The 22,200-nt window shown below is 39.7% G+C and overlaps 1 protein-coding gene across 1 annotated transcript in view; it reads right to left on the reverse strand.

The window, feature by feature from the left end:
* The window catches only part of TDRD3 (tudor domain containing 3), a 95,432-nt gene extending 73,590 nt beyond the window's left edge, over nucleotides 1-21,842 (reverse strand). The window contains exon 1 of the mRNA XM_084227179.1: nucleotides 21,636-21,842. Within this exon, the coding sequence (XP_084083305.1) occupies nucleotides 21,636-21,676 (41 nt within the window). The 5' untranslated portion in view covers nucleotides 21,677-21,842. The remainder of the gene's footprint in view (nucleotides 1-21,635) is intronic.
* Between the last annotated feature and the right edge of the window lie 358 nt (nucleotides 21,843-22,200).

A 22,200-nucleotide genomic window follows, 5' to 3' on the forward strand; every position in this document is an offset into this window, starting at 1 on the left:
TTTGTTGTTTGTTTTGGGGTTTTTTGCTACTTTTTTTTGTAAGGATATTGTGACCACAGGATCCAAGTGAACAACATGAAATAATTAAACATGCCATCAAGGGCTTCCATAAGGTGAGATGACATTACCTTTCACAAAATAGAATTAAGCACAGTTGGATTTTAGTTAAAAGTATCAGAAAGATGAGCCCTGAATGCCCTGCTTGAAACACCAACAGGTTTTTTGGCCTGAGTAGTTGTCATTCTGGTAAGAACTTAGAGACGTGCACTGAATGTGCAACCTACACTTCTGAAAATCCTTACTCCAGCCTTCTCCATTGCTCTGCTTTAATTCCTAGTCAGAATTCGCACCCTTTCACTTCTTAACCTTCCTTATCTGATGGAAAACAGTCTTTTCTCAGACACTGTCTGAAAACGAGGACAGCGTCAGTGAACTGTTACAGAGATACTCAGTAAAACGTACAGGGAGGCAGACAAAGAGCACTTCACTCTGTGTGCTCAGGAAAAGCATCTTGGCATCTGGTTTACCATTTTTCTCTTCTGGTAACACCAAACTGGGCACTGCAGTCCACACACTCATGAGGAACAGAATGCCATCCAGAGGGACAAGCTCAAGAAAATAGCCCATGGGAACCTCATGAAGTTCAACAAAGCCTAGTGCATGGTCCTGCACCTGGGTTGGAGCAACCCCTGTATCAATATAGGCTGGGGGATGAAGGGATTGAGAGCAGCCCTGCTGAGAAGGACTTGGGGGTGCTGCTGGATGAAAAGCTGGACATGAGCTGGCAACATATGTTCAGAGCCCAGAAAGCCAATGGTATCCCAGGCTGCATCAAATGAAGCAGGTTGAAGGAGGTGATTGTATCCCTCTGCTCTGCTGAGACCCCATCTGGAGTGCTGCGTCCAGCTATGGGGACCCAAGCACTGGAAGGATGTAGACCTGCTGGAGCAATTCCAGAGAAGGGACACAAAAGTTATCAGTGGGATGGAACCTCACCTGAGGAAAGGCTGAGAGAGCTGAGGTTGTTCAGAATGGAGAAGTGAAGGGCAACCTTACTGCAGCCTTTCAATATGTGAAAGGGCTTATAAAATGGATAGGGACATGCTCTTAAGCAGGTCCTATTGTGATGGGACAAGGGGTAATGGTTTTAAACTAAAAGAGGGTGGGATTACAACTAGATATAAGGAAGCAATTTTTTTACAATGAGGGTGAGGAAACACTAGAACAGGTTGCTCTGAGAAGTTGGTAGATGCCCCATCCCTGAAACATTCAAGGTCATGAATGAGGCTCTGAGCAACCTGATCTAGTTGAAGATGTCCCTGCCCATGGCAGGGGGGGCTGGACTAGATGTCCTTTAAACATCCATTCTGACCCACACTATTCAATTATTTTATTAATGGCATGAAGTCAGCTATGCATGCTACAAAATTTGTTCATGACCTTAAAGCCTCCAAAATATTTGTCAGACACCAGAGCGCTTTAATTCACACTGAACATAGGAAAACACTTTTAATATAATTCACAAAGAGATTCAATAGAAGGCACCCCACTCTCCCCTCTCTATATTCCACTGACAAACTGTAAATGCCTAACTAAACAACTCAGCAAGGGCTTCTGTCTTGCTGTACATTCAGCCTATGCTTACCCTTTATGGCCAACTATTTATTTTGTCTTTACTAATTTAAGTATCTAGACATTGTCTGCTCAAAAATAAAATTTTAAAAAATGCTTCTCATGAGACCATTTTCACATCTCTCTCCACAAACAAAATTTGTTCCCTTTTCTTTGATATTACTCATAAATCTTTGAAAGCTCAAGTCAACGCCTACACTTTGGCAAGACTATTACTCTGCTTACTAGTGAGAAGTTAAGAGAAGTTAATGGCTTGACAACAAAAAATTTGGCTTTCATGCAGACTGGTCAAATAGCCATGAGTCACAGTGTTGATCTCAAAGTTGCTTTGCCCATACAAATTTGATCAGAGAACACCCTCTGTACTCACAGACTTCTTCCTCAACCAGGCACCACCTGGCTGTTCACCAGTCTTTGCTATACATTTTGCCTATCTGCACATACACCTGTATCTCCTCTGAAGTTTCATTAATGGGTAGACGTAATTCCTGATCTCTGTGCTAACAACTGCAATCACAAAATTCACTGTGAAGAGTCCCACCACACAAAACTGCACAATAGCACATATCCAAGTATTCTTGACATGAATTAAATTCATACATTCTGCTCCTAATTCTGAAAATTTTAATGGGTCTGAATTAACTCAACTCCAGCTCCATCTTCTATAGGGAAATGGCAATATATCATGAAAACTTACGTAACTAACTAAAGTGTATTCATAGCTCCACCTATTTTATCAGTGAGGTGAAATGGGGTAATTTGTGAGCAAGCCTTGGGATATAGAGTGGTGTTTTCCAGGCACTAAGGCTTGAGATGTTCACCTCCAGCCATGAGCAGCCTTTACACACTCCAACTTTCCTTTGACCAAAACCATCTCTTTAAATTCCTCTTTAATTTCCAACTGAAAACTGCAAACTTTGGTACACAAAAATGCAAAGGACACTGAAAAAAAAATAGTGACAGAGGAGAAATAAAGGTGAAGAACAAAGGTAGAAGAAAATAACAAAAAAAGTAAACTTGCCTCGATTTTTTTTAACATTAGTTCAACTAAGACAATTCATTTTTCTGCACTCTGATGTCTTTTCAGCACAATTCAGAAAAAATATGCAGAAAAAATGGAGCAACATGAGGTATGTGTTTATTTTCATGAACAGGTAACTAATGACAGCCATTTGGTCAGACAACTAGCTGCTTTTTAAAAATGCTTTTCCTTTTTCTCTTTTTGCTTTAGGGTTATTTGACTGGATCTAATATGTTAGCAAATGTGAAAACATTCTAGGAGGAGACTCATGCTCTTGTTATCTGTTCAGTGTACTGCGGATTAACTGAAAGTTCTAATTACCAGCAATTCGGCCATCTTTCATTAATACACACCCACCCCTGCTCAACTACTTTAGGTTCTGTTTTCCTTACAAATTTTACAGATAGTTAAGTTCCAGTTTACTTCCATCTGAAGTATTAAGAGCTAAAAACCTTAGTACACACCTGCTCTTGATCTCTGACAGCTGAGGCATGTGCTAGAGGGCAAAAGTAATGCATCAGAATAAATAGAGAAGTTAAATTCACAACTGCTGCATTCTGATTTCCAGGGAGAATAGAATACAGCTGCTTGGACTTAGGACTAGTTATGATCCCTCATCATGAGAGTTAGGAAGACATAAAATTTTTAAAATAATGCTTAGGACCTTATTTTGAATAAATCAAGATAAGTTCAGCTGAATCTATGAAAACAGACCCCTTCAAAAATTAATCTCTCCTGTTCTGTAGGATAATTATCTGCCAATAACCATATATGTTCTATAAAATAAATCATAAGAGAACATCATCCCTCTCAGCCATTTTCATTTTGGACAAATTCTGATAAAATCCCTCCTGCACCTGCTGAAATTTTATCTACCTCGATATTTCAAGAAACGGTCACTTTCAACCTGTCTTGAATGAAGAGTTTAGCTTCTGCTTCTGAAAGCATGAAGGGATTAAAAAACATTTTACCACAGCTGCATGTTGTCCTAGCAAAGAATAACTGCAGTGGATAATTCTAACACCAAATATCATCGTGTACAAAAATTAGAATTCATCTTAGAGCACTACATAAACATAGCATCTCCCCACAATTTCAGAGCTAGGTATCTGATCCTTTGTCACTTCCTTCTGTTGAACTTGCTCTAAATGCTAAAATACACACAAAGGGGAAAAAAAAAACCTAATCAAACAAACAAACAAACCCACAGAGTGACTCACTAAGCCTAAGGGGTAATTTGCCTGAGATCCTGAGGCAACTCTGAAGAAAGTTTGATTATATATAAATTGGGGAATGGTATCAAAGAGGAATGACTATTCACGACAGTGTGTATTACGAATTCACAAAGCACAGGAGTCAGACAGAATACATGTCTCAAATCCCCAGGGTCTAAGCTGGTATCCATTTTACCTAGACTGAAACACTCCAGCTGCTAAACTAACGAGCATAAGGCAGAGACAGGCACTTTTGCCAAATTTCTCTCCCCTCCTTTTGTATTCAGTGCTTGGAAGGAGCAAACACTTTGAAGATTAAATAGATAAACTGTTTCACATGAAGTCTAGTTTATTCATTTTTGTTCGAGAGACCAAGTCCAAAAGTTTTTTAAATGCAGTTCAATTAGTCTTAGAAAAACAATGATTATATATTATGCAGTTTGTCCAGCAGCCATGTCACACAAATGAATTCTAATCACGCAAGCCAATTCTAGCCAAATTTGACAAAGAAACAGAGGTCTCAAAGACACCTAAGTTTCCCCTAAGTTTCCCAGAAATCAGCTGCCTGGTAGAAGCAAGACATACAAATTAGCAGTTGCATTGTGGAAAAAGGAAACAGAACTTGGCTGTCATCCATCTCCAGCAGGAGCAATCAACTGGTCAATTGAAGCACTCGCCTAGTTCCAAACCAGCCATAACACAGGCTGGTGCTTGCCAAATGCAGAGGGACGTGAGAGGAAGCCAAATGTGTTCTGGGGTAGGACAGGCCACGTGAAGGAAATGAAGGCATGCTCGTACACAGGTGCTGGGGTGTACCAAGGGCAGTGCAGCAGCCCCATCATGGAAGTCAAAGGGAAACTTCTGCAATAATTAGTTTAGTATTAGGAGCTTGAAGACAAGCACACTTTGAGATTTCCACAATTCTGAAAAGCTTATTTTCAAATTGGTTTTCATTTCATCAGTGGAGCCAAGTAATCATATGATGCTATGACTCAAAATTGGACTATTTACTTGATTTAATACAAGAGTTTCAAAGTTTACACTCTAATATTCTGATTGAGAAATAATGAAATCAAGTCTGTGCCACAGTATTTAGGAAGCAATATTAAGCTAAAAAGTACATAGGGAAATATACATCTTCATCCTGTAGAAAAATGGGAGCAGGCAGGCAAGCAAGAACTGGCAGAGATAAGATATCTCAAGCAATAGTCACCTCTCAGCTGAGAAGTAGGAATTGGTGACACCCTCTGTCAAATAGTGAAATAGGTCTATCATCTTCATAGAGAGGTGGCATGGTAATGCTCAACTTTTTCATTCTGCGTAGGAACATACCCACATCAAGTCACCAATTCTCACAGAACTGTGCAAGCCAAGTCCTACCTCCCAGAACTGCAAATGATTGTTGTCACTCTGACACCCAACTCTTCTACCCAAAATCACAAGTACATGACAGGCTAAAAGGCCCTATGCAAAGGCCACACACTTGCAATTTTGAAACTTTCACGTAATTTACCACACACTACATTTAGCTTAATAAGCTGGTAATTAACTTTCTTTGAGGGCTAGGAAGTTGGATAATACTGTAACTGTATCACATTTTCTCAGTCATCTGGTACTCTCGCCTATAATGACAGAGATCTTCTCTTCATCTTCTTCTTTCTCCTTTTCCTCATCTGCTTTTCTTAAGCTCTCCCTCCTGTCTGCCCTTCTCTACTCAATAGGAACTAAGAATATTAAAAATAAAGAACACCTTTCTTTTGAAGACTAACTAGCAAGACCAGGTTTCTTCACCATGAAAAAGACCAAAGACAGTATTTAACATATCCCTACAGTTGAAAGTGACATTAAGGCAATAAAAAGGGATTGGCTACTCACCATCCCTAAGTTAGCAGGTGAAAAATTGAGCAAACTTGGGAAAAGGCTGTTTCATATAGCAAATGAAGGTGTTATTCACTATTCTGTGGCTGCTAAAATTTAACGTGTTCAAGAAAGCACTGCACAGATCCATGCAAAAGAAGTTCATCAAAAGCTTACTGTAAAGAAAACATTTAGCTGAGGAAATCACTGAAAAAAACCCAGTAGTTAAAAGCTGGGGAAACATTCTGAGACATCATCTATGCACATTTGTCACACTCTCAGGCTTCTCTACAAACATAAGTTATTGCACTTGATTAGAAACAGTTCTGGGACAGAAACTTTGATCGACACAGTAAGAACAGCTGAAGATCATGTCCCAAAGAGACTAAACAAGGAAAGATGTGCATGAACAGAATGATTTAAGCTTCTTGGACCTGTAGCAAAGTAAACTCAAAATACTACTTCCACTTGAAATGAAGAGCTCTTTTGTGCTGGTCTCCACACACTCCACTTCAGAAATTAGAGAAATCAAAAGTTTAGGTAGCCAGACCAAAAAAAGTCATTCTAGTAATGGTTATTATAGAGTACTTACTTTCCATGTGATACATGTTCTATAATGAAGAAGTACATTACATTTTTTTCCCTTCACATCAGCACAGCTTGTGCTGGCATAAGCACGTCAAAAATTTATTAATATGACCACATTAAAGTTTAAGATAGACGCACAACTTTTCATTAAAAAAAAAAGTAACAATTTTTTTTTTTTTGGAGGGTGGGGGGAGAGCGTAGAAGATGACATGCTTGTAAAAACAGAACAGGGCAAAATATACCACCATAGCAATTCCTTGTCCAAAAGGAACATCACAGAGCTCAGCAATAAGAGCCAAGCCATACTCCTCCTTGCAACCACTGAGACTAGGAAGCAGCTGAACAGAAAGCAGCTCTGTGGGTTCACAGTGTAGAACAATTTAAGACAAACCAGTGTCCCCAGTGTCCCCATACAGCAGTAAAGCCTAAGGACATGCTGGGCTGCAACAGCAAGACTCTAGTCAGCAAATCAAAACATGTCATTATCTCTCTTCCCATAGCACAAAGCCATATCTAATGTATTGTGTCCAGTTTCAGAGGTCCCCATTATGAGAGAACATCCCCAAACTGAAGACAGGCCACTGAGGTGTTTTGGAGGCTGCAGCCCATGTTCATAGGAGGAGACACTGAGAGCACCATTGTTCATCCCACAGAAGAGCAGACCAAAGAAGGAAGTTGTTGCCCTGCCCACCATCTAAACATGGCTTCAGGAGACAAAGCCAATTCTGAGTGCTGTGAAGTGAAATAAGAAAGTGCAAGAAACACAGGCTGAAACCTGGGAAATCTCAAATGGACATAGAGAGAAAAACTTTCCCAAAGAATGGCAAAGCACTAGAGCAGGCCACCTTGGAGGTATTCAAAGCTCAACTAGACAAGACCTTAAGCAAGGTGACCTAGCTTAAGTTAGCCCTGCTCTGAGCAAGGGCTGGGACTAGGATTGCCTCTTCAGAATCTGGCCAAGTAAACATTTTTTTTAAATTATATATTGAGCAAAAAAAGCAAAACCTGGCATCTTTATAATAATTAATTCCCAAAAATACTTTCTCTGAGGAACCTTTTCTACATTTTTTTCCCAGCAAGAATACTTGAAAGCTGGCTTGTTGAGACTGGAATATGTAACATAATATTCTTACATATAAATAACAAAAGGCTCAATCTTTAGTAGACCAAGTATAAATTTGATCATTTTTAATCACCTTATTTAGCTTATCAACTGTACTCATGAAGGAGGCTATTAATATTTCTCAATTCAAGCTGTAAAATCTTACTTTATTACCACACAAAAGCAGCACTGAACCATAAAACTACAAAATGAAACTTGGAAACATTATTAATTGCTATTTTGTTATTAAAGCATGTCTTCCATACCAGTGTCAAAGACCTGGACTACTTCTGCTTCAAGACACTTCATATTAATTTCAGAAATAATAAAAGCTTAACATGCCCAGTGTTTGCTGACTCAAAAAGCAAGATGCTAAGAAAATACTTCCAGTTTTATTCAAAACATTTAAAACAGAATTTTATGACCAACAAGAATAGCTGTTACAGTGGGTACTGCTCTAAAAGAATCAATTGAAGTGCTCTAACTAAAAAAACCTTAGCTTTTCAAGACACCCAAGGCACATCCCTCCCTCCTACATATCAAAACTGGCACAAATAAAAAAAAGAAGTTACAATCTGCTTAGAAGAAAAGGATGAAAGATGAGGATCACTACTGAAACAATGAAGTACATTAAAAGTGAAATGCCAGGCAGAAAGTAATTTCTTTTACAGCTGCGGTCATCAATGCTTAAAACACACAAATCCCTATTACTATTACTGCATAATTTTAACTCAGCACAGAAAATTCTGGATACAGAGCAGTATTTTCAATCCTGAAAAGGTGCCCTGTTTACTTTTATTCTGCTTTGTGTTAAAATAACCATTTCTGCAGATCTTTAAAACTAGATATATAGCATATTTACAGAATATGACTCAAAAGTAAGCAGCATGAAGGCATGCACTTTGCAATGTAAAAGAAGACACACAGAGACCTGTTTACAATTAATCTGAAAAGCTCTACAGCAAGAGAGATTAATGCATTCCTAAAAATTAATGTATTAATGATGTTAATGTATTCCCAAAAAAATACTACTGCACCTATGTGGTATTCCAAAGGTTATATCCAAGTTGCAGTTAATCAGTGTTGTGTTTTAATCCAGCAGGTAGATAAACACCACGCTCATCAAAAAAACAAACACTTGCTCCCTACCCATGTTTGGGGTGAAATTGCAAAATTTAGAGGTGACCACTGTACCAGGCTGTACCATCCCACACACCCTACTACCACCCATAGCTACCCAAACCCGGGGGCAAATGTCTGTGTCATATTCTTAAATAGTTGTTTCACCCTGAACGACCTGAAACACATTCAGGAGACACAGCAATAGGAACACGCTGGTTTGAACATGCCGAGGATACTAAAAGTTCCTCCAGAGCTACTGCAATTAGCCTGGAGGAGAGAGGGAAGATGGAGGAGTCCCCTGCAGCCAGAACTGTCTGAGGCGGAAAGGGGCACAGTGCAATTATTCCTGGTTCCCGTAGATGGCTCCCGAAGCTCGGAGATGGCGGCAGTGCGAGCATGAGCACCACAGCGGTCTCACGAACACAATGTTACCGGGAGCCAGCGCTACAAAATTGAACAAAATGAAAACCAACCCAGCCCCCAGAGATGATCAACAGCACAGTATTGTTTCTTATACAACATACAGATGCTTATATATATATACGCTTAGACATTTAAAGCAAGTATTGTCGATATACAACACAGCTCTACACACACAAATCAATACTGTAAACCAATGGTAGGTGAAAATGAAGTATTAGAAAGAATATTTTACTGTGATGAGGCACTGGAAGAGATTGTGCAGAGAAGCTGTGGATGCTTCATCCTTGCAAGTGTTCAAGGCCAGGCTGGATGTGGTTTTGAGCAATACAATCTAGAGTATAGTGGAATGTGTCCCTGCCCATAGTAAGGGGATTGAATGGAAGCAGGTTATCATTAAGTCCCTTCCAACCCAAGCTATTCTATAACTCTACAATTGCAGCAAATTTGTTTCAACATGCTCCAGTCAGATCTTCCACTGTTTCAAACCCTTATGTCCCATACTGGGTGCCAAAAAAGGACTATTGTGATTTAACCAGCAAGTAGCTAAACATAATACAGCCACTCGCTCATTCCTTCATCCACAGTGGAATGGGGAAAAGAGCTGGGGGAAAAAAAAAAGTAACATTTGTGGGTTGAAATAAAGATAAATTAATAGGACACAAAAGGAAGAAAAATAATAAAAATTATATTCATAATTAATTAATATATAAATAAGTTAAGCATAATGCAGTTTCTCACGACTTACAGTCTGAGGACCAGCCAGTTCCCAAGCAGCAGACCCTGATCAGCTTTCCCCCTAGTACATACACTGACCATCATGCCATATGGTATGGAATACTCCTTGGGACAACTGGCATCACCTGTCCTGGCTGTGTCCCATCCCAACTCCTTGTGACCACCAGCCTCCTTGTGGATAGGGTGGAGTGAGAAGCTGAAAAGTTCCTGACAATATAAACACTACTTGGCAACAACTAAAACATCAGCATGTCATCAACAGTATTCTCATCCTAAATCCAAGTACAGGTCTGTAAAAAATGTGAAGGTGATCATCCGAACTAGTGCAAAACCAAGTAAAGCATCCATAAGTGCAGTCTAAACATGCTATCAGGAGCATACTTTTCCTAACTGTATTCTTTCATTAAAAATTAACTGTATTCTTTCATTACAATGTTTATAGTTATGCCCAGAGTTGTAATAGAGAAAACATTTTTTCAAAGTTAGTAAAAATTTAAAGACCACTTTGCGCAAGAGAAAATATGCACTGCCCTTCACTACTACTGCTATAAATGAAGTGTAAAAAAATCTACCACAGTAAGACACCAAATTATATTCCTTTTCATACTGTTTACCTAAATGTTCTTTGAAGTAACAGGTAAAAATCAGGTGCTGAAGTAGCTCACTATTAAGATTTATTTTCATATTCTTTGGTTTAATTAATACTTTCAATTTAGTATTTTGGCATTGCAAGCTCAAGAAGAGAAAGGATTTAGCATTTGAGATTCATCTAACCTCCCAGCCAGATGATGTGTAACCAGAAAACAACATATATTCTTTATTCTCCTGCTTTTTTTGAATGATCCTCTAATTCAAGCTCTCACTTCCTTTCCTTCCCAAGTCAATCACAGAAATGCCTCATCTGACAGAAAATTACTTTCTGTTCTGTCAGTAAGTTTGGGGGGAGGGGAGGGACAGACAGTTAATATGGTTATTAAAAGATGAAAGTTATGTTATTATTATAAGAATCAAACAACATCAACACAGTAATTATTCTGAACAGAGAAAAAATACTGCAAGACACTTAAGAGTAGAATTATGCAGTTACAAAGCACTAAGTTCATGTCTAGTACAGCAGCATGAGGAAAACATGAGCACAGCTAAAGCATTAATAGCAATCTTCTAGACTAAATTAAGCTTTTTCCATTTTGTCATGTTGTGACCATATGATGGCATGGTTTAGTTAGGAGCTAAAACATAAATTAAGAAAACAGAACAGAGACTAATGTAGTGCTCAGAAAGACATTCTCTCTCCTTCTCTTCCCTATTCCCAAACCCAGAGAAACTTACACACTGGTAAACCATCAGCAGCATTCTCCAAGGAAATCTTTTCCATCTCAAAACCATGAATAGAGAATCTTTTTCCCTAAGTGTCCAAAATCATAAATGAGCATCAACTGCAAATTTCTGCAATAGTTATTTGATAAAGGCTGAAAACTTAGTGGATTTAAAAAACTTAACCTCAAGCATAAAAACATCTTTAAGTTCTTGTTTCTTCATTTGTTTATTCCATAGCAATTCTATTTTAGACAATTCTTCAAAATTAAATTCTGAAATGTATGCCAGAAATTTTTCAGACCAAACTCAGAGTGAGAGATTTCTTTGGCCATTAACAAAGAAATTATCACAAACTGTTAGTACTATTTAATGACACAAAGATTGATTGAAATAATTTTATGCTCCATATTCAAGAATGATTTAACTATTAAACAAACCCAAACCTGTTTATCTTAAAATATTAAGTATAAGCAATGATGCATCCACTTCCTTCACTTACTCTGATTTTCATAGTTATAAACAAATCTGAAGTTATTTCTTATCAAAAATTTTAGATAGTACTCAAGATAGTACTCAAGTGAAAAGTTGCAGAGGTATTTGGCAAGTATTTGCCAAAAGGCAGAATTCCAGGCTGTTTCTTAGGCTAGCTGAACTGATATTCTCTAATCTATCAAAACCTACCTGTGTATTACACACATGACTGTGTAGCATATCTTACATCTGAATTTAAAAACACAACTTTAAATAAGTTTTAAGACCAAGAATCATGACTGTGCTCATTACACATTCTGTTTTCAATGAAAAGCTTGATGCATCATATTTTTACATAAGGATCTCTCCTCATTCCTTAGCAGCTCATTACTTCAACAAAAAGTGTGCCTCATTCAGAAATCACTACTCTGCACAGTCAGAACCAGACCCTTGAAAATCACCCACCTTCTCTTCAGCTATTTCATTGATATTTTCCCCCCTCATGCTCTTCTACAAATAACAGTTAAAACGAAAACTTCACACTTGAAAGTACTTTCAACTGTGTAACAGAAAGTGTGCTGACAGGAAGAATGTAATGTTCATTAGCATTACAATTCTAAAAAGTAGTTTAAAGTTCACCTTTGCTTTATATTTAAAACTGTCTTGGACACAGTATCACAGTTACCAAAGTTAAAAAAAAAAAACGTACTTGGAAACTCTGAGTAAACTTAACTGCCCAGATGCCTTTTAAAGTCTCCCGCACTCTCACTGTACAGTGAGCCTAACAGAAATTACAGCTACATCAAGCAAAAGAAGTGGAAATGTGCTTCCACAATAAATGGTAATTTCCATTTCTGCCCTTCTAACAAGCAATACCATGAAACAAGATGATCCACCTGTTGAAAGATGTATTTTACCTATTCAGTTCATTGCCATCAATATCAGAGCAAAGTGATTTCATATCCTCATTTAATGGGAGAATAACATTATTAATGCCTTTCATAAGGGTACTGGATAATGCACACTTCTAGACTGTGATTTAATGCTGTATCCCAATTTGCATGTCAGTATTTAAACACTAAGATCACACATTGTATTTTACAACAGTAGAAGAATATAACACAGTGAAACTTCAGCAGACTAAAAAAACATGTGAACATGAGTCTCTAACAACTACTTAATAGAAGAGATTTAGTGATAACCCAGGCATACTGTTATCTAACAGTAATAGCTGCGATGCAAAAATGTCAAACTTTTCCAGGTAACACAGAGAGATATGCCCAAGATAACCTCACTAACTCCAAACTTCGATAAGATAAGCTTCCAGCAAGCAGCACTGCTGTAAAGAGCAGATGCTAGAAACAGCCCCTGCAGTCAGAAACTGCTGGACAAGAGCTCTTGCAAGCTTTCTGCTCCTTGAGAAGATTTGCTACTTCATGATTCATAACAGGCCAACAGGCCACAGTAATTTGACATACAAAAGTCACAACACTGTGGAGGGTTTACTTTGCTCATGTAACAAAATTCTTAAAATTCTTTTTTTCTTTTCTTCTCAGATACAAGCTGTGAACACTTTCTCACTCACATTTTCCCAAGAAAATGCTGGCAGCCACCCTAAAGCACTAAGTTGAACACAAATATACTAAGGCTGGTGCCGTGCCAAAGACACAGCTGCCACGCCACAGAGTATCTTGAAGCTGTCTTAACACACATGGCTTTTTCTACTCTGGCTTTCTTCAACAGCTTTTTTTTTGGATATGACACAGCACTAGAAGCTCGAGCTGCTCCTGAAGCACTAGCAGACAAACAAGAAGAAAGAAGAAGCCAGTCTTGACCACTGCCCCCAGACAGCACTCCCTCACAAAGAAGTGAGTTGAGCAGTCTGTTCCCCAGTAAGTCTTCACTTGCTGTCAGTTAATGCCCTCACTCTCATTTCCAAAACCTAGGCTACATTTCCCAAAGTCAAGGGTTCAAAATGATGCCAATACAAGAACACCCATCATGCTTCAATTACTTACCAGTGGTACAAAGATTATTTAAACCACTTTCTTTTTCCTTAAATGTGCAAAGAAGCACAAAGGTTGTACATCAGTCCTAGAGCTGTCCAGTCTTCCTAAAATCTGACACCTGATGACTATGCATTACATTAAGTACATAAAAAGTGATTAGAAACATGCATATACTATTCATCCCCTGGAGAGCCTTTTCTTCTTCCTGTCAGCTCTATTAGAATGAGTCTTACTGGAATTAAATATGCTCCTTTTGCTCCAGAGGAGTAGAAAATGTACTATTCCTGAAAGTACAAACAATATGCACAGCTTGGAGAATCAGTCTTAAATTTATTTTAATCCTATTGCTATGACAATCACAGAAAAAAATAACATGTATAGGATATATAATATCCAATGTTTCAAAGTGTAATTCTCTCTAACTAAAACTTCAGGACAGCTTCTTACTTCTATGTACTCCTATGTGTGTTATTTACATTAAAGCTGTATTTTAACCATCAGTAACGCACAAAATATATGCACAGAAAATCCTAATGAATATTACTCTGCTATCAGTATGAACAGTAACAGTACCTTATTCCAAGATCACCCGCTACCCTCCCACCAGCTTGCTGCTCAAGCACTCACTGTCTGGGGAGTGTGAGCACACAGAAATGGAAGAGATTAAAAAAAAAAAAAAATCTGTCTCAAGAGTCTTATAACATGATTTCAGAACACAAAGACTTTGCAAAGGTCTTTCTCCTGAGACCCGGTTCATCTCTATGCAACATCTACTCCAAATGCCTCAAATTTCCACATTCCAGATGACACTGGCTTTCTGACTAACAATTTAAATTACCACAAAATGTAAGTTTAAAAGAACCTACTTTTGCTCAAATGGTAAGATACTGACCTTCAGAAAAGTTTAGACTTCTTAAACACACTGCTGCTTTTATTAATTCACCCTTCCATTGGGAAGTTCATTCGGGTTTGCTGGAAAAGGCAAATAATAATCAAGCATGCTGCTAATTCTATCCTTCCCTCAAACCAAAGTCCCATTAACACTACACTGCGAAACAAAATTTCTCAGAGGGAAAAGGCAAATCGAGCCAGAACAATAAATCTCAATCGTGTAACAAGCTCCACCCCATCACCCTGCTTTTGTGATGACATAAACTAGTTTAACAGCAGAAAAAATTTATAGAAAGTCTTATGAAACTCAGCAGACAGGAGATAATGTGCAGTGTTTAATATGAGCTCTTCAAAGACCTCATATTAAACACAAAAAGATGTAGAAAGAAGGAAACTGGAATGCCACTGAGTCAAACTCATTAAGTAACACTTCCCCTAACAAAGTATTTGCATCCCATAAAGAAGGATAAGCCTAAGAATCACAATGCTAAGTAAATAACCTCTGAAACAAGACTCAATACATTCAAAATTCCAAGAACTCCGAAAAGGAGACTAGCTATGGAGCTATGGGAAACCTACACATTTCCAGGGAACGCATTGATTGGAAAGAATCAATGTGAGACACAGTATACCAAGAAAAGTCAGGACGCTGAAAAGGCAGGCGTTAAAAAGAGAACTGCAGCAATTTAAAGGTCTTTAACTTTAGATCTGTTGCAAGTAGAGTAAGCTTTTTTCTTTCCTCCTTTTCTTTTTTTTCACAGCAGCAACAACTCCATTCTAAGTTGCAACAATTCTATAAATCAAGGACACCTTATATTAGTACTTGAGCTTCCTAGCAGAGAAACCAGCAGGTGAAGTCTGTGTTCCCCAAGACAGTGCATAAATCGATTCAAGACCTCACATAAAAAAATGCAGGGAGAGTCTCTCCCAGCACCTGATGAAAACCAGAAGAGTGAGCTGCAGCAAGGCAGTGGAAATCACAGCTGAGATGGAGTACATAGGGGACTGTCACACTTGCTTTGCCTTTTCAGTCGTTTCCAACAGTTCAGTTAATTTCTCTCCAAATCCTCACTCCCTCTGCCTTCATCTCCAATCAAGACGAGAAAATCCTTTTCTTCAGAACTATGGCATGAGGACACTTACCTTACAATATAAAATAAGAACATAAATGGTGTTTTAACTTATGCAGTCTAGGGCTGTCTAACACGGTCCCATTTTTGTCAAGGGCGGCCAGAGACAGATGATCCAGGTCAAGAATGCAAAACACAGCAAATATCTAGACATAAAGTGTCCACAGTAACTCCTGGCTATCAGCCATTTTAGAGCTGGTAGTCCAACTTCACTGTAGAGTTCAGTATTCAATGCAACTATCCCTACCTGGCTTTGCCTAATTACAATTTTAACTCGCTCACACTTTCTGCTCCACAATATCCTGTGGCAAATAGGTTCCACAATTTATTACACATTGCTTGACAAGCTACTCTAATTTTCATCAGGTAGTAAGTTTAATTCACCACATGGCCTAATTCTCATCCTAAGAAAAGCAGCTACTCTTGCTTTCCACTCATTTCTTTATGATCTATGGATTTTATAGATCAGTATCATCTCTCCCCGTATTGTTCTGTTTCTCAGCACAGAGTATCTTCCACACCTCTTATCCACTTCTTCAGTATCTATTAAACCCTTGCTGTGCTGGGATGATTACATTAATGCACACTGTTAATGATTTTGAAACACCACTGATGAACATAATGACCTAACAATGATTTAATTCTTTGTGAACAATTCCCAACAGCTGTCTGACCACTGCCCTTCTTATGTATGTATATATGTAACAGGAGCAAATTTAGAGCTTATCACTATGTAGACAGATTTGCATTATATTCCCCTGTATGAGCATCATTTGGCATTCACCAGAACTGAACTACACTTACATGTGAAAGAACTGGGCAATGGCTTTGGAAGAGTTTGCTGCAAGTACCCGATAAATTCAGATTTTACCAATCCCCAAAGATCAACAAACTCCTACAGTGCCATAGTACTGTCACTCCTTAAGAATATTTTTTAATATAATGAACCCCTTAATCCGAGCAGAAACCTACTTCTAACATTGTTCCAACATGAAGCAATCATTTATCTACCTCATTTCTCACCTTTTAACCAACCATACTAACCCACAGGATAACCATTTGTCTCTTCAGCACATAAGCTTTGGTTGAGGTCCTTAGTCAAAAATTTCACCCACTTTTAAACCAATCTGCTACTGACTTCAGTAATGCTTTCCAATTCTAGCATTGCAGCATTCAGTGAGCAATAACTGTGTAGGATTTGGTGAGTAAGAGATCCACTTTAATTTTATGTTCTGCCTGCAGATTATATAAATCTCACCAAGTTGAGCCCCTTCAGTTTTCTCTTCTGCAAACTGTGGTGTTCCAAATGTTAGTCCCCTACCTCCTTCCATCTCCTTATTTTACCCATCCTTTTTTTCAACTTTAATTATAGCCTTAGATTTGTTTATTGTAGTTGTAACAATTCCTGCTAGTAACAGTTATTTTTCAAACACCTGGTATTTTCTTTAAAAAGAAGGAAAAAAATAGCCTCTGAATCAGTTTCTAGGGGTTGCTTCCCATAACAGAATGCAAAATGCTGGACTTTTTGCACTCCTCCAGAGTGAAAATGACATGAAGAATTCAGGTTCTTACTACCCATTACTGGTGACCCAGCAGGAATGCAAACTGATCAGATCAGCCCGTAAAGGATACACCTGAATAAATAAAAAAATGCATTGATGTGGCATTTTGTTTTGTACTGACATTTTGAGATTTTATAGTACCAACCAAACTTCACAAGATTTTGCACATCACAAAAGAAGTCTCAAGAATCTCAAAACAGATGCATCTCTCCTGTGAAACACAAGATGTGTGTTATGCTTGTGTCAAAGGAAAATCTTGTCTCCTGCCTGAGCTTGCTCAATATGCAGGAACCAATTTCAGCTGTGATTTCCAAAATCGTTTTATCAGAATAGGAAAAAAACATAAGGGAAAAGCAGATCATCTTGCAGAATTCTGGAACTGACTACTTTGCCAAATGCCTGCTGTGCTCTTAGAAAGTTGTGTTAGATTCATCCCTTTGAGAACTTCCTCGTGTTTCCAGGCATACACCTACTTTTGCTTTAGAGCTTGGATCATACCAGATGATTAGTCCTACAAGAGGACACATGTGAACAAACCAATCTTAAACCCAAGTTAGCCTGTATGCAGCACATCACTCACTTGCTAAAATACCAAAAACTCAGTTTAAAAGTCTGTTGTACATCAACTTGATATTTTTCACTTACAAAGAATATACAACCGCAATGACATTAATATAAAGGTTTTCTCAGGGATTGTTAAGCACTATTCTTTTGTTTCCAAACATCTAGTACAATTCCATTTTCCCTGCATCTCTGGGAGTAACTTTTCATAGTCACAGCTTTGTTTACATAATCTTCAAAATGCATTACACTTTACGAGGTGGTATTTTTTGCCATAGAGTCACTAATTTCTATGGCATCACACAGTGCAATGAAAAACATCTCCACTAGTTGCCAAAGAACTCACAAGTAAATTTACTGTATATTAAAAAAATCTTTACTTATCCAGTTTGCACCTCTTGCTTTCCTACAGAGATCAATCACCAGACCCAAGATCTGTGAACCACAGGCTAAATCTGCTGTAAGCCATGGCATATTTTTCATTTTTGACAATATGTTGGCATTTCTATGTAATAAATTCCCAAGTTCTGCAAAGATCTAGGAACACTGTAGAGGTCTTGGCTTTTCATATTCTCTTGTGAAATGCCACCCAGGAAATTTATAAAACAAACAAACAAACTAAAAAAGTACACTACAAAAAATTCTGTTGCAAGCCAGTAAGAAGTACTTTACGACTCATTGTTTATATAAGGGGATGTATTCAGCAGTTCTTTTGGACTTCACTTCTAGTAATAAAACTGGATTCACTAATTCATGCCCAACTAAGGCCCATATTTTAATAAGAACACTGGAAAACTGGTTCTGAAATTCATTCATGTAATTATAACAATACAAAAGGGTAATTCTGCCACTTGGCCTTCCTGATGTTTGATAATTAAATAAAGAGTTAATACAGAACTTCTGTTCCAAGACAGAATATCTTTTTCACTGACATGTAATACAAACACCTTATCTCTCCCCTAGCTGGAGCCAATATCTCATTCCAAGGAACAGTTCAGCGCATAACAAAAAGAACTAGCACTGAAAAATTCAGACTTCCAATGAGAGCTGCAGGGATCTCTCTTCAGAAAAACTACAATTCTGCACAACAAAGTACAGGGGCTTTTTACTCATTTTCATAAAACACCACCATCACCAAAAAAAGAAAAAAAAGTCTCCCAGCTTTACCTACCACTGTTATGTTTACTAGGTAGGGCTACTTTACCTTTCAGAAGCTGACAAAAATGTAATTGATAGACTGAAGACAAACATTACAAATTCAAAGACAATTTTATAGCAGATTATTCTGGCAATACCTGGTTGGAGGAGGGAAATATATATATATATATAATTACTGTTCTAGTTGAAAAATAACTATTTTTAATTCAGAATCATAAAAGGTAAAACACTAGTTGAAGAAACTGACATAAATGTCTACCTTAACTCTCTAACCTTGTAAGGTTTAAGAAACTTACTGTAAAATCCAATCATATAGGCAGTATTTTACAAACTAGCAGATTTTAAGCTAAGCAAGGACAACCTTTTTTTTTTTACTTGACGTGCCATGCAATGCTTCTGCAGTTTAAGTGGGGACAGATTTTAACACATAAATTCAGTTTTGCTTTTGTACTAGAAAACTAATCATTCTGACATCAGGTGACAGCAACAGTAACCACCAATTTGGTACAAAACACTATTTAATCACCAGTATAGTCCAACACATAATACTACATTAAACACCACTGAAGGCTCACTCACAGATGTGTTAAATAACTCTAAGATCTAATAATATGAGAAAAATCATAAGTAAGAGCAACAGCAAAGCAGTTAGAAGCATGGATGTTCAGGTTACTCCTCTTTTTTTAAAGTGCGTGAACACAGCTAAGCAAGATTGCCAAATTATTATTTCTTTTTCCACTCCACCTCACATTCCTCAAAAATATATGTACTAATTCCTCTCTCCTTTATATTACTCTTCCTAATGCAACTAGGTCAAGGCATAATTCCAGTGGTCCTGATAATGAGCCATTACTTGCCCCTTCAACTTTCAGCCTCTGGCTCCCACCCTACAGAACTGCAAGAATAACAACTCTTGACAACCATTCAAGAGTCTACACCCCAAGGAGGGCACTGCAGAGGGACAGACTGTTTCAGAGGCACCTCATATTTGTACTGCCAAAAACCTGAAAGCCATTTACCAATGGCACTCATTCAGCTGAAAAGGCAGTAAAACAGCTCAAGGGCCGAAAACTGTGAAAAAATTTTGAATAGGCAATAGAAATCAAGAAAAGCAAACTAAGAAAATTAAACTACTTTTATGGAAAACTTTTGCACTTTTGGAGAGGTGTAAGTACAGAAGAGGATAGGGGCAAGTTTCATGTCAGAGTCCAAAATTCCCGTGAAATAAGCTAATGCTATAAAAAGTAGCAGAAATAGTTATGATTATTTCAATTCAGCAATAGCCAGGAGTCACAGGATTGTGCACCCCAGAACCACTTTGAACAATATTTCTGCATCTTGATACACTTATCCATGAAGCATACCAAAGGACACCTAATTACTGTCCTTGGTTACTATTACCACAAAGTAGCAAAAGCTGGCCCAACAAACACAGCATGACTGGGGGTTAAAGGAGATGATTATCCCACTGTATTCAGCACTGGCGTGGCCTTACCTGTGCACACAATTGGAAAACTATGTGAAGATCCTGAAATATGGAGGAGGGCAACAAAGCTGATGGCATGTTCTGAGAGGAGCAGCTGAAGACCTTGGCTTGTCTGCACTGGAGAACAGGAGGCTGAGGGGCAAGCCTCATTGGCCTCTTTCTACAGACTGTGTGGAGAGGGAGGCGCTGATCTTTTGCCTGGATCCAGTGATAAGATGAACAGGGATGGTTGAAAGCTGTGTCAGGGAGGGCTCAAACAGGACATAAGGAAGCATTTCTTTACTGAGGGCATGGTCAAACACTGGAAGAGGTTTCCTATGGTGGCAGTTAATGTCCCAAGCCAGTCAAATGTTTGAGGCATTTGGCTAGTGCCCTTAATAACATACCAAGATTTGGTCAGCCCTGAAATCATCAGCAACTTGACTAGATGATTGTCATAGGTCCCTTCTAAGTAAATTATCCTGTTCTATTCTAAATCACAGGCTACCCACTTTAACCTTTTCCATCTTAGACATAAGATGGAAACCACAATCCAGGACAACCACTAATGTAAACAGTAAAACAGAAATATCCTCAACACGCCATTGGAAATAACTTTCCGTAAGTTGCTTTGTGCTTTAGCAGGTAGCACTAAGCTTTAGGCTTGGTGAAAGACTTTCCGAGTAGTAATGGAGAAAAGTCAGCATTGACTAATAAGTGAATCACTTCAACAAAAGGAATCAAACAAACAAATGAAAAAGCCCCAAACCAAAACAAAAACTTCCTACAATGCAACCTCACCTCTAGGCTAGCAAATAAGCATTTGCAGCTAGTATTTGAAAAGCACAACTCCTTGAAAAACGTTGTTCCAAAATGGATATTGCGTGCCCAGCGACTGGGACTCCATAGAAAACACAAGTATCCGAGTTCAAGCCTCACGTGTGGTTCATTTACCCTACCTTAGCTCCACTTTTTCATCTTGCCTCCCTTGCTGAAGGGGCGCACCGTGCAATTACCAGCCCCAGCACTACGGGCAGCCGCCAGGCCTCCGGGCGCGGCCGGTCCCGGGGCAGGCGAGGAGGCCGCCGCCGATCCCGAGGGAGCTCGGGGTGGCCCCGGGATAGGGGCGCCAGGCCTCCAGCAGGGCCGGCGGGACGGGCCGGGAGCTCCTCTGCAGGGCGAGCCAGTGCCAGGCCCCGAGCGCACCGGGGGCAGCACAGCCCCCTGCCCGCCACCGACGGGCTCCGAGCGCAGCTGGGGCGGGGACGCCCCCCGCACCGTACGCCTCAAACACGGGGCACTGCCCACCCCGCCCCGCCGCTCGGAGTCACCCCCGGAGGCGGAGGCGGCGGTGCGGCCGAGCTCGGCCCCACTTACCAGCCCGACTCGGAGAGTGCCGCCCGCGCCCGGTCGGCCATGGCGCCTCCCCCGCCGCTCGCCCGCAGCACTCGGGGCCGGCGGGCGCTGCGGAGACCCCCGGCACTCGCTCGGAGGGGTAGGAGGGATGCGGGGCCCGCTCGTTCCCCCGCCCCGCGGGCCTCTCCGGGCGCTCGGGCCGGCCAGGGGGAGGGAGGGAAGGGGGGAGGGAGGGAGCGGAGGGAAGGAAGGGGCGGAGGCGGCGCAGGCAGAGACGAACAAAGCCCGCGACCGGCGGCTGCCTGGAAGCTGGTGCCGCCATGGTGGGGAAGGGAAGGAGTGAGGGCAGCGCAGCGGGGAGCGCCTGTCCCGTTCCTGCGGCTCGGGCCTGCCGCCGTGTAGTGGCGGGGAAGGGTTTGTTTAAACGCGTTTCCTCTATTGATTATATTATTGACAGTAGCGTTGTTCTCGAAAAGGCGCTCCTCAAAATGCGTGTTGCGGGTGAGGAGGGATTTTTAGAAGGGTCTGGAGCGCACGCCGCATGAGGAGCAGCTGCGGGAGCTGGGCATGTTTAGCCTGGAGAAGA

The sequence above is a fragment of the Fringilla coelebs genome (genome assembly GCF_963513975.1).
Source record: "Fringilla coelebs genome assembly, chromosome: 2".
Taxonomy (NCBI): Eukaryota; Metazoa; Chordata; class Aves; order Passeriformes; family Fringillidae; genus Fringilla; species Fringilla coelebs.